This window comes from Balaenoptera acutorostrata, chromosome 19 (assembly GCF_949987535.1).
Source record: "Balaenoptera acutorostrata chromosome 19, mBalAcu1.1, whole genome shotgun sequence".
NCBI lineage: Eukaryota > Metazoa > Chordata > Mammalia > Artiodactyla > Balaenopteridae > Balaenoptera > Balaenoptera acutorostrata.
The window spans coordinates 64,589,738-64,607,384 of NC_080082.1; the positions used below are offsets into that span (position 1 = coordinate 64,589,738).

General features: G+C 38.5%; 1 protein-coding gene across 1 annotated transcript in view; it reads left to right on the plus strand.

Moving 5' to 3' along the window:
- ZNF582 (zinc finger protein 582) overlaps window positions 1-16,502 on the plus strand; it is a 28,642-nt gene extending 12,140 nt beyond the window's left edge. Inside the window, exons 5-6 of the mRNA XM_057534091.1 lie at window positions 20-1,133; window positions 11,285-16,502. Coding sequence (XP_057390074.1) covers window positions 20-1,133; window positions 11,285-12,119 — 1,949 coding nt within the window. The 3' untranslated portion in view covers window positions 12,120-16,502. The remainder of the gene's footprint in view (window positions 1-19; window positions 1,134-11,284) is intronic.
- Window positions 16,503-17,647: the final 1,145 nt, after the last annotated feature.

The window sequence follows — 17,647 nt, forward strand, 5'->3', positions numbered from 1 at the left end:
TTGTTTTGTTCTTTTTCAGTACTGGAGTCCAGGTATGATACTAAGGTATTATCTCCAAAGCAGCACAGTTATGAAGTACAATCACCCCGGTGGCAGATAATGGAAAGCCTTACAAGTTATGGTTTTGAGTGCTCAAGTTTCCAAGATGATTGGGAATGCAGAAGTCAGTTTGACAGGCAAGAGGGAAATCCAGATGGACATTTGAGTCACATGATAATCGATAATGAAGAAATGTCCACTTTTGACCAGCAAGCATCTCTTACTTTTTATCAGAAAATTCATATTGGAGAAAAACCCTATGGATATAATGAATGTAGAAAAGACTTCTGGCAAGAGGACTTCCTTATTAATCATCAAGGGATTCATACTAATGAGAAACCCTACAAATGTAAGGAATGTGGGAAGGCCTTTAAATATGGCTCACGACTAATTCAACACGAGAATATTCATTCTGGCAAGAAACCGTATGAATGTAAGGAATGTGGAAAGGCCTTCAATTCTGGTTCAAATTTCATACAACATCAGCGAGTTCATACTGGTGAGAAACCTTATGAATGTAAGGATTGTGCAAAGGCCTTTAGTCGAAGCTCACAGTTGATTGAACATCAACGAATTCATACTGGTGAGAAACCCTATCAGTGTAAGGAATGTGGCAAGGCCTTCAATCGGATCTCACATCTTAAAGTACATTATAGAATTCATACTGGTGAAAAACCCTATGCATGCAAGGAATGTGGGAAGACCTTTAGTCATCGTTCTCAGTTGATTCAACATCACACTATTCACACTGGCAAGAAACTCTATGAATGTAAAGAATGTGGGAAGGCCTTTAATCAAGGCTCAACTCTTATTCGACATCAGAGAATTCATACTGGTGAAAAACCCTATGAATGTAAGGCATGTGGGAAGGCCTTTAGGGTGAACTCACAACTTAAGCAACATCAGAGAATTCACACAGGAGAGAAACCCTACCAATGTAAGGTATGTGGTAGGGCTTTCAAACGGGTCTCACATCTTACTGTACATTATAGAATTCATACGGGTGAGAAACCATATGAATGTAAGGAATGTGGGAAAGCCTTCAGCCATTGCTCACAACTGATTCAACATCAGGTAATTCATACTGAGGAAAAGCCCTATGAATATAAGGAACATGGGAGGACTTTAAATCATGACTCAACTACCGTTCAACATCAGAGAATACATAATAGAGAAACACAAGTGAATTTAATAAATGTAGAAAAGCCTTCCATCAGCACTTATCCCTTATTAATCATCAGAGAATTTATGTTAGCAAGCAACCATATGAATGGAAATAATGGGAAGAGTCCATTAGCTTAGGCTAATCACAACTTACTCTTTATATCTTGGAGAAAGACTTGAAGAATGTAATGCAAGTGAGAATTCCTTTATTCAGAGTTGTCCTTTATCCTGAGTAATAAAATTCATATTGAAGAAAAATTATATGGATGCAATTTTTTTAGACCATGATTGTCAAAGACGAAAAGGTTGGAAAAAATTTTGTCTCTAACACACACCAGAATCACATTTTCTCACCACAGTGTAATAATTTTAACAATAGCCAAGTGTGAATTTTATTGGAAATTTAAAAGAAAAAAAAAACAGCCAAATTACTCTTGGATTAACAAGAAACTAAGTCATGCAGTTACCATCAGTGGTAATGAACAGAATGACAATGAGAGTTTTTACATGTCAAGAAATGTGTGATGTGGCTGAAGTTAGAGGAACTTTTACGGCCTTTAAGTATATGCAAAACATGAAAACCTGAAAGACAGTACTCAAATATACTAAATGTACTATTTAAGAAGACAGAAAAGAGAATACCAAACACCCTGATGATGAATAAATTAACAGAAAACAAAAACAGAAAATGATGAAATAGGAAGTGGTTATCCTACAATAATCTCATTTTTTATTTCTCTCTGATCCAAGAGTAAACTAAATTTAGGAGACTGTTTCTTAGTTTCCAGGTTGTTTTAGATTATCTTTTATAACTTATCACAGACAGAAGGGGTTAGTTGCCTACCTAGCAGCCATACCCAATTCCCATTCCTATTGGCAGCATCTGTGTCTTGTCTTAGAAGCTGCAGATGTCACATGCTAATTTTCAGCCCGCTTTGCAGCTCAAGATGGCCCAGATGTTCCAGTGTATGGCCAGTATGTTCTAGGGATCTACAGGGCCTTCTGGGAAAGATCTTCCTCATTCAGAAGAGACAGATACATTAGGAAGACTCCCTCCTCTTTCATTTCTTGCTTTTAAACATTTTCCTCTGAGAACTTGATGCCTGGAGCTGCTGCAGCCATCTTGGAACCAAGAGCAGAAAAGAGAGGACCTCAAAGAAGCTGACCCAGCACCCTAACACTGAGCTATGAGGCCAATTTGGAACTGTCTCTTAGATGCCTTGTTATCTAAGAAAAATAAACCTTTATTGCTGAAGTTACTTTTAGTTGGATATTTTGTAAACTTGCAGCTGAAAGCATCCTAAATGATGTAACTTCAAATTTTATTTTATTATGATTGGTAAATGTGGCCTGAAAGTATCTACTTTTTTGTATTTAACATTTTTCTTTGTGGCTAAGTACAGGATTGATTTTTGTATATGTTCCATAACATTGAAAAATAATGTATATTCTTTTTTGGATACAAGGTTCTATTTAAGCCAGTAGATTATAATGATAAAATTCTCCACATTCTTACATAATTTGGTATACTGGATCAGAATTTCCTAAAATTGAACTTTTTAACCACAATCTTGAATATCCAGAGATTTTTTACTTTATGTTGTTGGACCTATAAAGACATATAACTTAACCCCTATTTAAGAATCATACTTTTATCACTTAACAATATCCTACTCTGCCAAGTGTAGGGGTCAACAAACCAAACCTGGCCTGCTGCCTGTTTTATAAATAAAGTTTTATTGGAACACAGTCATGTTCATTTATTTACACATTGTCTACAACAGTAGAGCTGAGTGGTTGCAACAAGGACTATGGGCACAATGCCTATTTATTTCCTATCTGGCCCTCTAGATAAGAAGTTTGCCAACCTTGGCCTAGTATAATCCTTTTGGTATTTTATTTCCATACTGTGTAACACTAATAATAATGATTTATCCTGTTTACTTGGTATGTTTTTGCCCATCCATTTATTTTCAACCCCTGTCATTTTAGTTATTTCTTATAAAAAAAACATATAGCTATTTTTTTAATAACTCAAAATACAAATTTCTTTTTCTGTAGGGAAATTCACATTTTTATTTAGTGTAATAACTCCACCTTATTCCTTTCATTTTACTTTGTACTATTTATGTTTTCTTGGTCTTTTCCTTATGTTCCTTTTCTCTTGCTAAATTGGAACTTCCCACTGTGCTTAGGGTAGTGGTTATCTCCCCATTCTTAATCATTATTGGGCAGAATGAGAGCACTGTTATACTTTCTAACCCATCATTAGTTTTCTTTGCTACTCTCCTCTGAGAAGAGACCATCCTTGCTTTCTCTTTCCCTTCCTTCACAGCCTGTTCTTTAACATTTCCTCCATTTTACTAACCTAATGAAAACTCATAGTCCAAAGCTTTTAGTTTTACTCTTATTTACAGTAAGTCCCCTACATATGAACGAGTTCCGTTCCGAGAGCATGTTCGTAAGCCCAATTTGTTCGTAAGTCCAACAGAGTTAGCCTAGGTACCCAACTAACACAATCGGCTATATAGTACCGTACTGTAATAGGTTTATAATACTTTTCACACAAATAATACATAAAAAACAAACACAAAAATAAAAGTTTTAATCTTCCAGTACCTTGAAAAGTATTGTAGTACAGTACAACAGCTGGCGCTTCTTACCAGTTTCATCACCGCTGCTTTTACGCTTGCTTCCAGACATCCTGGGCTTAAAATAAAGATACTGTACTACTGTACTCTACACAGTACTGCATAGTAAAGTACACAAAAGCACAACCACTTGGAGAGGATGCATACACATGACAATGTACGCCAGACACATGAAACTAACTTACGTGATTGGATATGCAAATGCATGTTTACATCTTTGAAAGTTTGCAACTTGAAGGTTTGTATGTAGGGGACTTACTGTATTTGATGCTTATATTACTTACTGTCAGACCCTTTCATGATTTCCATTTAAACTTAAATATAGTATTCAGAGTAACATTCATTGCTGGCCACTGTTTTTTTACTGTTTTCCCCTGTCTTGAGGTAACAGATTTATTTCAAATGCAATTTGGTTAGACTATTTTATTGAGTATTTATATTTATCTCAATAAATGTTATATAGTTGGTATTCTCCGAATCCTTATATGTCCAAAAGAGTTTCTTGGACCTTCACAAATTATACTTTTGGTTAGTCGAATGTTCTTGGATTATAGTTTTTCTCTCAGTAATCCAGAGATGTCACTTCACTGAATTCTGGCTTCTGATCTTCTAGAAGAGGAACCCAATGCTAGTCTGTTTCTTTTAGCTTATGGGGATGTATTCATTTCCTGTTGCTGCTGTAACAAATTATCAAAACTTAGCAGCTTAAAACAACACACATTTATTATCTGGAGGTCAGAGTCTGAAACAGGTCTCAGTGGGCCAAAATCAAGGTCTTGACAGGGCTGTGTTCTCTTCTAGAGGCTCTATGGGAGAATCTATTTCCTAGCCTTTTCAGCTTCTGGAGGCTACCCACCTTCCTTGGTGTGGCCCCTTTCCATCTTCATAGCCAGCAGTAGCCAGCTGAGCCTTTCACACATTGCATCATTCTGACACTGACTCTTCTGCCTCCTTCTTTCACCTTTAAGGACCCTTGTGATTATATTGGGCTCATCTGGACAACCCAGGATAATCTTGTCCTAAGGTCAGCTGATTAACAACCTTAATTCTATTTGCGACTTAATTCCCTCTTGCCATGTAAAAACATACCCACAGGTTCCTGGGATTAGGATGTAGACATCTTTGGAGGGCCATAATTCTGCCTACCACAGTAACTGCTTCCATCCCAGCATTTGGCAAGAGTTTCTTTCTATCCTTAGAATTGAGGAACTTAGCCGGATATGTTTAAATATCTCATGTCTTTTTTTTTTAGCCCAAGATAATTTTCTTCTAAATACTGTTTAGTACTTCTCAATTGTTCTCTTTTATTTCTGCTTAAAAATCTTTAATATTTTGAATAAGCAGTATATCCTCATGATTCAAAAACTTGAAGATGTAAAAGGGATGCAGTGACAACTAAAGTGTGAGATTCAACCTCTTTATGCTAACTTATCACTTTTAATATCAGTAATAGTAATTCCTCAAAATAACCTTGCAGTCAGATTTTCTTTGTAGGAGAAAAAATAAGACAGATGTAGAAAAGTGACTTGCTGAAAACCACAAACTACAAGTGACTTGTAGAATGTGAGTGGTTGAGTTGGTATTTACAGTCAGATCTCTGTTGACTCTAAAATTTCCTTCCATGAAATACAAGGCCTACAGGGAAATGTTCCTCTATTTATTCCAGCTCCATATGGGTGGAATCAAGGTGGTAAACTCCTTAGAGAAAGCAGTATCAGAGATAGCAGACATTTGCTTCATGACATCACAGAAGCCATGAGGCCAGATGAAAACAAAACTATATTAAGGGATAGAAACTGAGTTCTGGGTCTGGCTCAGGGAGAAACTGCTGCCTTGGGCAAGCTTCGAGACCTTCTGAGGGAAAGCGTCCTTCCTCAGAGAGTGGGCAGACCAGGCCATGTGTATTCTAGATGAGCGCTTCAGGATGGGTAACGCTAATTCTGCAGTCCAAGGCTTCCTGAATTTCTGCAGGTACATTCCAATCAGCAAAAGGAAATGACTAACTGTGGTGTTTGGGGCAGAGCCAAGACAGGCCGTACCATACTATTGATAAGAAATTGTTTTGAAGCCCATCTTCATGTTTTAACATTTTAGGCTGCTTTTGAATTTTTCTCTATAATAATTTTGAGTTTATTTAATGTAAAAGTCATGTTTTTATCATGTTTTATGTTTGTGCTTTGCTGCAGAACTTCAGGGTAATAAGAAAATTGGAGTTATTACTCTAGTTGTAAATGGGGAAAGCAAACCTGTAAGTAGTTATCACAATCCCACAGGCAACCGAACAGAAACCCACATTCATGTTATTATCTTAAACCTACACAGTTTCTGAACAACTCCAGTCACACTGATAGACTGAAGGAAGGTTGAGAGTCACACCAACTTTTCACACATAACCAAGGCCACACATTCTAAGACCTGCGGTCACACAGAAAGACACGTCACGTACAAAGCCCTCCTCGCACGGTCACGCTCCGCCACGGTCGCAGAATCCCATCCGCCACCCACACAGAGGCAGGTGTATCCACTCACCTGCCTCTCCCCACCCTCAGTCACTGGCACCGTCTTGGACCAAACCGTCTCACGTCACAGACCCACAGCCTCCCCTCTGTCACACACAGGCTGCCCCACAGCTCATACCCGGAGCAGTACGCAGGACAGGTCATGGCCCACAGGCAGAACTCACGGAGGAAGACTCGGTTCTGGGCGGTCAGGCGGGGCCAAGGTTGAGGAGATGGAAGACCGGGCTCCAGCTTGACCAGGGCGACACGCCGAACTGCACTCCCAAAAGCCAACTGCAGCCGGGGCCCAATCACGGTCCGGGTTTGTCTTCCCAGCATTCTTCGGGCGACCGGCCCTCCGGCTCTGGACTACATTTCCCAGAAGGCACTGCGGTGGGGCCGCTCTCGGATGCCTCCGTGTTCTCCAGCTGAGGAGCCCAAGCTCCCTGGAGTTTAGAAGCCGGTTTGTCTGCGGCGCCTTCGCGCGTTTTGCTTCCGGGCGATTGTTTCCGCGTTAGAGCGGGTCGACGTTCCGCTCCGCCCGGGGCCGGGTCCGAGCTCTTTATAGGTGGCAGGGAAGGTATTTTGGGGGTTCGGGGATGGTTATGGGATGACCAAGTTCTGGCTATCCTGCCTCTGGACTACGTTTCTCAGAGACCATGGCGGCAGGGAATGTGTCCAGCCACAAATGGATCCCAGCGTCTTTTCCTTCTTAAAGATTCTTAATCTGGGATTCGTAGACCCCACAAACCACCTAAGGTTTGGGGCAGTTTTGCCTTTTTTTTTTTTTGCGTTTTCTCTTAGGAAGAGGACTATAGTTGTATGGATTCCCAAAGTTATCTGAGCCTTCCCCAGTATATTGTCAAAAAATACCAGAGCCGGACAGAATCGAAAGCTTCTCAAGGCAAACTTTATTCAGGAATTATTGCCGTAGGGTGAGAGACCTTTGTCCATAACTGGGCTCCATTCCAAATACAAGAACAAGTGGGGATTTATAGTGAAGGGGGGCGGTGTCACTGGATATACGGTTACTAAAACGAACCGTCAAGGGTAAGAGGGAGAATCTGGCTAAAAAGACTTGATAGGATTCTTGCTGAGGGCTGGCGAGAGTGATGACATGTTAAGGATGGGGGCGGGTGGTGGTGGTCTTGATAAACTGACCTAGGGGAATTCTTCCTAAAACTGGACTAAATGGGTGAAGGACAGAGCCCAAGACTGGGGCCTAGAGGAGCCTGACTAGAGTTAGTTCAGGAAGAGAGAGTGTGTGTGTGTTTAGAGAAAGATAGAGACTGACTGATATCAATTGATAAATAGATCTGATACATGTTGATATAGATATCTATATATACATATGGTCCCCAACTTACGATGGTTCAGTTTAGGATTCTTTCACTGAGCAATGGCGTGAAAGCGATATGCATTCAGTAGAAACTCTACTTTGAATTTTTAATTTTGACCCTTTCCTGGTCTAGTGCTATGCTCTATGATGCTCTCATGATGCTGGGCAGCAGCAAGTTGCAGCTCCCAGGCAGCCAGGAGGTTCTGAGGGTAAACAACGGATACACTTACAACCAGTCTATTTTTCACTTTCAGTACAGTGGTCAATAAGTTACCTGAGATGTTCAACCCTTTATTATAAAATAGGCTTTGTGTTAGACGATTTTGCCCAACTGTAGGCTCATATAAGTGGTCTGAGCACGTTTAAGGTAGGCGAGGCTAAGCTATGATGTTCAGTAGGTTAGGTGTATTAATTGCATTTTCGATTTAGAATATTTTCAACTTACCATGGGGTTATCAGGCCATAACCCCATAGTAAACTGAGGAAGAAAGATCTGTAGGTGTAGATGTGTGTGTATATATACATACAGATTTATATATACACATATATATATTTGCTAATCACTATGTAGCAAGCACTATAATATAGTAAGCACATAATTCAGTCCTCACAGCAACACTTTGAGGTACATAATGTCACCTATCCCGTTTAAAGATTAGAGAACTGAGGCATGGAGAAGTTAAGGATACTCGTGCAGCTGCCCTTCCAACCCCAGCAGTCTCACCCTGTTTAGACTCAATATATGTATACCACCTCTCAGAAATTTGGAACCACTGGTCTAGAAGCAGATTCTGGGAAAGACCTTAAGGTCTTATCTAAAAGGAGTGCCCTACAATCAAGAATGACTGGGCAAGTCATAGACTTACGCGTGAATCTCATGTCCATTCATGTGGTGGATTACTCTACAGTTAATAAAAATTATGTTTGAAGAATTTTTCAGAACAAGGGAAAATGTCTGTGGTAATGTTAAACATTCACAATGATGTATGTGTTCTCAAAAAATAATTGTATTTAAATTGCATTGTCAGAAAGAAATTTGCAGATTACATTCAAATACTTTTTTAAATGAGTAAATCCATGGGTTTTTGTTAGGTGATTTATTTAACTAGTATTGGACTCAATACATTAAGGCTATCTGAGAAAAATTTTTTATAGTGCCCTCTTTCCCTTTCTGAGGTAAATTTGCCCCTCCCCTCAGGGTCATGTGGTCACTCAGCTCTCGAAGTCTAAAAATGTTAGTTTTTCTTATCAGGATAGCCACAAAGATGTGGCCATCAACTCCACTTGAGCAGAGTGTGTGTGGGTGGCTAATTCCCTCCCTCTCCTCCCACACATAGCCACTCAGAAGGATGTGTACAAACTGGAGAATGACAGGAGTCTCAGCTGTTGGTTAAGACGGTCCTCTCATAATTCACTATCATCTGAGCATCATGATTCCTCCCTCTTGACCCTCCAGGGAAGTGCTAAAGTGTTTGACTGCATTTTGGAAGCAACAGTTTGAGATTTGTAAAGCTGGAAATAGGTCTGAGTTACTTCTGAAACTTCACCTTCCTGATTTTTCAAGCCATTCTCTTTACTTTGCTGTATCCATGTCCCCTCAAGGGACTGGGCATTTGGATAGCAATAGCATGACCAGGTCCCACTCATTTTCCTATGTGGAAAGTTTAGCAATTCTAAGCCAAGTGTGATCGATCGTTGGAACAAGGGAATAGCTGTTGGTGGTGAAGAGACAGCGGCCTAGTAGCTGAGTGAAGAAGGGGTAAGCCATTGTGGGGGGGGGGGGAACAAAAACCTTACCTGTTTGGCTTTCAGAGGTTTTCCTTCTAAACTCTTTTCTCAAAGGTTTACAGAGAAAATGAGGCTCCTTTCACATGCCATCTTAAACTGACTTTACTTTTGTCTTAGGGCTCAAGCTAAGCTGCAAACTTAGCTTGACTCCAAAATATGGTGGCTCAACATAAGAATTTATTTCCTAGACACTGAGTGCCAGCAACTTGAGCTCATTCTTCCCAGCTTCCAGAACTGTGAGAAAAAATTTTCTGTTGTTTATAACTTACCCAGTCTGTGGTATTTTGTTACAGCAGCCCAAATGGACTAAGACAACTAAAATTAGGATTGGTACTCAGGGCAAACCAGCTTCAGTACTCTTTGAGTTGGTAGCTCAAGTTTCCTTAGATTTTTGCCTGGTAATTCTGGGCTATTTTTTTCAGATCTTTGATAAAGATTTTTTGGTGTAAGTTTTATTTTTTAAATGTGTTTTTAGTGGAAGGGTTGCTCTGGCTTATCTTCTCCTGAAATCCTGGTTTGTTTTTTTCTTAAGATCAGTATTAAGACTGTGTATGTGTATGTCTTTTTTAAATTAGGAAAGTATTTAAAGATATAAAATATGGGAAATGGGTGCTTAAAAACTGTTAGAAGGGTTACAGGAGCTGGCTCTCCAGAAATGCCCTCCAGAACGTGGCAACACTGAATCTTCGGAAGATGTGCTACCTCAGCCACAGCCAAGATGTAGAGACGCAGGAGCTGCCACTAGGACCCCCACCTTCAAGTGCACACTGCCTTAGCTATGATCTGGGATCAGAAAGTAAGGCGATGAAACCACCACCACTGCTGCCACACATACTTCGAAACTGGAGTGAAGAGGCCAGCAACCACCTTTTGATAGCCAAAGTAGCAGAAAATGTTGCTTCTGTCATCTGAATTTCACACAAGTGCACCTAAAGGGTGGAAACTTAGTTCCCTTCAGAGTCCTCAGTGCCAGGAGCTGGAAAATTACTTTCCCAGCCTAAGTAGAGGAAGGCCAACTAGGAGGTGGGAATGGATACTGAATGCCAGTTGACAAAACTAACTACAGTCAATGTACTTTCAATTGCTAGAATTTATATTTAGTTGTCAGTGTCCTTTGCTTGGTTTGTTTTCCTTTCAGCAGTTAAGATTTTTTGTTTCTTCCTTGATCTCTTGATGCATTTTAAGCCATACTTATGTTCTCTCTCAATATATGCTGTTATCTTGTTCTTGCTCCCGGTTTGGGCTTGTGCACTGCTCCTTGGCCAAGGGCACCCAACCTCATCCTGCGTGCTGCTCTGATGAGGTTCTGTCTGGTCCTTGCAGCCATGGGGGCAGCTCTTTCAGGTCAGAGCCCACCTAGTATCCCATCAATGTTTCAGGCATGCATTGCTGATTGGCTGCATCCTTCCTGCTAAAGCAGGAACTCTGGGGATTTTGGAGAACAGGAACTGCTTAGTCACATTTGGGAGCTGTATGGAACACTTAACTTTTTTCATAAGCATTATTTTCAGTTTAAAACTATTTCTACTAAAGAAGCTCTAACTGACACCAGGAACTAAAGCATCTCTGCTTTTTCATTATTTTTCAGATTGGGTATCCCAATGGGAGAAAATGGAAAAATTTATAAACAAAGATCCTGAGAACCCCAGTTTCCAAGATGACTGGGAATGTGAAGGCACATTTGAAACATATCACAGAAATGAGGAAGGAAGTTCCAGTCAAGTCATAATCACTCATGAAGAAATACCTGCTTTGAGACAGCAAACATCCCATAACCTGCTTCATAACGTTCCACCTGGAAGTAGACCCTATGTGTGTAATGAATGTAGAAAAGGTTTTTGGCAGAAGAAATGTCTTCTTAGTCATCAGAAAATTCATACTGGTGAAAAATCTTATCAATGTCAGCAATGTGGGAAGGCTTTCCATCGCCGTTCCTATCTTCCTCAACATCAGAGAACTCATAGTGGGGAAAGACCCTATGAATGTACAGAATGTGGAAAGGCCTTTGGTTCTGTTTCACTCTTTACCAGACATCAGAGAATTCATACTGGTGAGAAACCCCATGAATGTAAGGATTGTGGAAAAACCTTTGTTCGGCTCTCACAACTTAACGTGCATCACAGAACTCATACTGGTGAAAAACCCTATCAATGTACTGAATGTGGAAAAGCTTTCAGTTACTTATCACTGATTATTAAACATCAGAGAATTCATACTGGAGAAAAGCCCTATGACTGTAAGGAATGTGGAAAGGCCTTTAGAGGTATCACACAACTTAATGAACATCAAAGAATCCATACTGGTGAGAAGCCATATAAATGTAATGAATGTGGAAAGGCCTTTGGCCATCGTTCATATCTTCCTCAACATCAGAGGATCCATACTGGTAAGAAACCTTACAAATGTAAGGTTTGTGGGAAAGCCTTTAGGCAGGGCTCACAGCTTAACCACCACCAAAGAATTCATACTGGTGAGAAACCCTATAAATGTAATGAATGTGGGAAGGACTTTAGGCAGGGCTCACAGCTTAAACAACACCAGATAATTCACACCGGTGAGAAGCCTTATGAATGCAAGGAATGTGGGAAAGCCTTTAGTCAGTGCTCACAACTTACTCGACATAAGAAAATTCATTCCTAATGTATGTAAGAAATGTGGGAAGGCCTTCGGGCACTCTCATCTTCCTCAACTTTAAGGAATTCATGCTATGGAAAATCCCTATAAATAAGTGAAGCAAAGACTTCACTGGTCTCATCCCTCAGGGAACATCAGCTAATTATGTACAACCTTGTGTAATGTGGAAACGCTTTTTGGTTCAATTCATGTTACATTCATCAGCAGATTCATCACCATCACATTCAACATTAAAGACCATATTAATATGATAATGTAGCAAAGCTTCCCAACACTACCTATCAATTATTAGTAATTGGAAAATTCATGCTGGCTAGCAACCATCAAAGTAGAGAAATTTTGGAAACCCTTTAGTTTAAGCTAATTCTAACTTACATAAAAGAAAGCAAAAGAGAAAGTAATCCTGTGAATGTCAGGTATGTGGGAAGTTCTTTAGCCATAAGTCTCTTTTAATCAGAAAATTCATATTTGAAGAATGTAAGTTAAAAAAAATCCCCATTCATCATTTATTGTGCATCAGAAAATACACAGTGAATACAACACCACACATTTAAAAACAACAGTTAAACATTTAACTATCAAGTTGAGGAAGGTGTGGAGAAGTTTGTAACAAATCATATAGGGCTATAGCTCAGGTAAAAATGTAATAAATTAGACATTAACAAAATATTTATGTTACATACTACCTATTTTCTCCTTAAGTGAAACAATGAGAGCACGATGAAGTGAATGAGCAGTATAAAACAAAACCCATGGGATGTGACCATATCTATACTCAACGTTACTACTTTAAATGCATTTATAGATAAGAAAACTACAAACAATGTAAATAATAAGTGAACCAGAGACCTCGAAAAGGTAGAAAATGAACATAACTCACCAACAGACAGAATTAAGAAAAAAATTAATTGAAATTTAAACAGAGAAGTAGGTTTTATTAACCTTGAAGCCTTTTCTTTAAAAAGAAAATATAAGCACTTATAAATTTCGTAAAAGTATGCTACAGTATTGTTAAAAACGAGGATGTAATAACACACATAAAGAGTATTCAAAAATAAGGTTGAATGCTTTACATTTTTGATACCAATAAATTTCAAATTTATATATACTTCACTTCCTATAAAGAAAAAACTAAGTTTTCCAGAGTTGACTGAATATTAGAAAAGGACAGATTTTATAGGGAATCCACTTAAGTGTTTTTTTTTAACTGTAATATTATCAGTTGTTAAGAGCAAAGATTTACCAAACTATAAGTGTATAGAAAATATCTATGATACAAATTTCCAAGTTTGAAAACATGCAGATTCATCAGCTCCTTTTCTGAATCTTGCATAATTTCAATATATAAACAGAAACCAAGATTTGCAGATGTCCTCAACCTCCCAAATTACAAAAAAATGTTGAGTACCTATGAGAGCCAGGTACTTTTCTACATGTTAATTGTGAATTTAAATTTAAAAGGTCTTAAGAACTAGCATATTAATACATCTTAGTTTTTTCTCTTTAAAATGGAAATATTGGGCTTCCCTGGTGGTGCAGTGGTTGAGAATCTGCCTGCCAATGCGGGGGACACGGGTTTGAGCCCTGGTCTGGGAAGATCCCACATGCCGCGGCGTGACTAGGTCCGTGAGCCACAATTGCTGAGCCTGCGCGTCTGGAGCCTGTGCTCCGCAACAAGAGAGGCCGCGATAGTGAGAGGCCTGCGCACCGCGATGAAGAGTGGCCCCCACTTGCCGCAACTAGAGAAAGCCCTCACACAGAAACGAAGACCCAACACAGCCATAAATAAATAAAATTAAAAAAAAAAAAAAAAAAGGAAATATTTTTAAACCAGTAATATATTCATTAGTATTTTTTAAACTAGAAGATTATTTTCCCGGAATTTACCAGAACATATCTATTTCCAAGTTTGATTATTCTTCCACAGTTTACACAGATTAACTAAAAGGAAAATATTTAAAAATTACTTGATCCTTGCATTGAAGAATGGTATGATGACATAGGTAGAATCAGAATGTGATACTTAAAAATAATTATTAACCACAAAAAATAAGAACAACTTAGAATCACCTGAACATATGCATTTTCTTTAGAAAATGTGGAATGTCTTCTTTTACTCAGCTTTCTTTAAAATGGAAATTTAAAAAAATGAGTAGAAAGCTACATTTCTGAATTTTTACGTAACTTATACAAATGTTTGTAAAGGCTGTCCTTGGAAGAGAACTGAACAAAACTTTAGCTAAGCAAGTTTAACCTATGTCTCAAGAAGACCAGTTCTAACTATGTCTTCCTCTATATCAAATGACAACATTACTTTTGAGGTTTCCTTCAGTCAAGTATAAAAAGGAAAATTTCATAATATCAGTGTTTTGCTTTATTTTTAAAGTTTGTATTTAAGTATCTCTGAAATCTTTAAGCATGAAGCTTGAAAGAACTGCTTGCAGTCCTAAAATGTATTATTTTGTTTTTGTTTTGTAGGAAATTATGTTAATAGTCCTTGAAATATATGCTTCTTAAATTCCTCTGTTACATTGTGAACGACATCAACATAATTTTTCTTCTTTTTGCTTTAGTCTTCCAACCGTATATATTCTGTGAAAATTTCTAAACAGAGAGAAAGCAATATTCTCTATTTCCAACTTTTGTTAGGTTTTAGGATAAATAATTGACAAGATCAGAATGAAGTCATTACAGCAATCAGTTATTACTGTTTCAGTTATTCTTGATCTGTGACAACTGTTCTTCACTATACCAACAGAATGTTTAAGTGGCTATAATAAACTCAGTCGATTGCATATATAATCTTGTATAATTATGTGAAAGATATTTCTAATACACTGAGATTATTCCAAGTATATTTTTATATTAACATATACCTTGACATGCCTACAAACAATATCCTTTCCAACATTTATTCCATATCATAATGTTGGTATATGGACATTCCTTTTATTTTATGTATGCTAATATGCATGGTGGTATCTCACTGTGGTTTTAATCTGCATTTCCCTAATGACTAACATTGAACATGTTTTCATGTACTTATTTGCCATCAGTTAATCTTTAATGAAATATCTGTTCAAATCTGTGGCCCATTTAAAGTTGGTTTGTTTGCTTGCTTTTGAGCTTTGAGTGCTCTTTATATATTCCAGATCAAATCCCTTTTCACATTTGTGAAATGCAAATTTTTTCTAGGCTGTTATCTTCTCATCTTAGGAGTATGTTCTGAGGAGTAGAAATTCTTAATTTTTGATGAGGTCATTATTTATCATTTTTATCTTTTATGAATTGTGTTTTTGGTGTCATATCAAAAGAAATCTTTCCCTAACCTAAAGCCACAAATATTTTCTCCTAAAAGTTTTGTAGTTTTAGGTTTTACATTTAGCTCTATCACATTTTTGAGTCAATTTTTGTATACGCTGCAAGAGATGGATCAAAGTTGGTTTTTGTTTGTTTTTTTTTTGCGTATAGATATCCAGTTGTTCCTGCGTCAATTGATAAAACACTTTCCATTCTCCACTGGATTGCCTTTGCTTCTTTTTCAAAAAAAATCAATTGGCCATATATGTACAGGTTTATTTCTGGACTCTAGTTTGTTCCATTAACCTTTTTCTGTCTTTATGCCAATACTCTCTTGATGACTGTAGCTTTATGAGTCCTGAAGTCAGGTAATGTAAGCCCTCCAACTTGACTCTTTTTCAAAATTGCTTTGGGACTTCCCTGGTGGTGCAGTGGTTAAGAATCTGCCTGCCAATGCAGGGGACACAGGTTTGATCCCTGATCTGGGAAGATCCCACATGCCACAGAGCAACTAAGCCTGTGTGCCACAACTACTGAAGCCTGTGGACCCTAGAGCTTCCATGCCACAATTACTGAGACCACGCACTGCAACTACTGAAGCCCGTGTGCCACAAGAAAAGCCACCACAATGAGAAGCCCGCGCACTGCAACAAAGAGTAGCCCCTGCTCGCTGCAACTAGAGAAAGCCCACGCGCAGCAATGAAGACCCAACGCAGCCAGAAAATAAATTAAAAAAAAAAACCACTTAAAAACTGCTTTGACTATTCAACTTTTGCATTTCCATATGAATGGTAGAATCAGATTGTTGATTTCTATTAAAAAGGCTACAGGGATTTTGATTGAGATGTTGTTGAATCTACAAATGAATTCTGGGAGAACTGATGTTTTAACAATATTGGCATTTCCAATGCATAAATATATCTCTGTATTTCTTCAACATTTCTCTCAACTGTGTTTTGTAGTCTTTAGTGTACAGGTCTTTTAAGTATTTCATTTTTGGTGCTATTTTAATAAGTATTTTAATTTCAATTTCTGATTTTTAATGCTAGTATATAGAAATGTAATTGGTTTTTATATATTGATCTTATATTCTGCAACCTTGATAAACAAATTTTATTTTTTATTATTTTTTTAATAGCTATTTATTTATTTGTTTGTTTTGGCTGTGTTGGGTCTTCATTACGTGCGAGGGCTTTCTCTAGTTGCGGCAAGCGGGGGCCACTCTTCATCGCGGTGCAGGGGCCACTCTTCATCGCGGTGCACGGGCCTTTCACTATCGCGGCCCCTCCCGTTGCAGGGCACAGGCTCCAGATGCGCAGGCTCAGTAGTTGTGGCTCACGGGCGCATCCGCTCCGCGGCATGTGGGATCTTCCCAGACCAGGGCTCGAACCCGTGTCCCCTGCATTAGCGGGCAGATTCTCAACCACTGCGCCACCAGGGAAGCCCCAACATTTATTTTTAAAGCAAGTGTTTGTATAATCCATAGGACTTTCTATGTAATCATGTAACCCACAAATACAGTTTTACTGCTTTCTTTCTAGTCTGCCTTTTGTTTCTTTTTCTTGCCTTATTGCACTGGTTATAACCTCCAGGACAATGTTTAATACAAACAGTGAGAACAGACTTCCTTGTCTTTTTCTTGATCTTAGAAGAAAAGCATCCATAAATATGATGTCTGCTGTAGGTTTTTTGTAGATAGATGTCTTAGTCAGCTGGACTCACTAAAACAAAATACCATTACTGGGTGGCTTACATTTATTTCTCATAGTTCTGGAGTCTGGGAAGTCCAAGATCAAGGTGCCAGCAGATCTGGTATCAGGTGAGCTAGGTGTCTAAATTCATCTCTTCCCATAGCAGGCCTTGGAACTATAACACAGGACTTTCTCGTTTCTCTACTACCAACTAATCAATCCTTCTCTGCTATCCATAGAGAATCCATTTCTTCCACTCCTAAGGCTCTGTCACCACAACAAAGACCTTTAGTAGATGAAACTCAAGATCAGAGATGTGCATTTATACACATACATCTCTGATCTTGAGTTTCATCTACTAAGACCCAGTTATACATTTCCAACTTACAGTTCAAGCTATACTTCAATCCCAGTGATTCCTCAATAAATACATCACAAATGTGCTCCATTTCCTCACTTTCTATCGACTTAAAGATCACCAAATTTTGAAACTAAAACTATATTCACTCTCACACATCAATTTTGATCCTTCTAATTATAGTT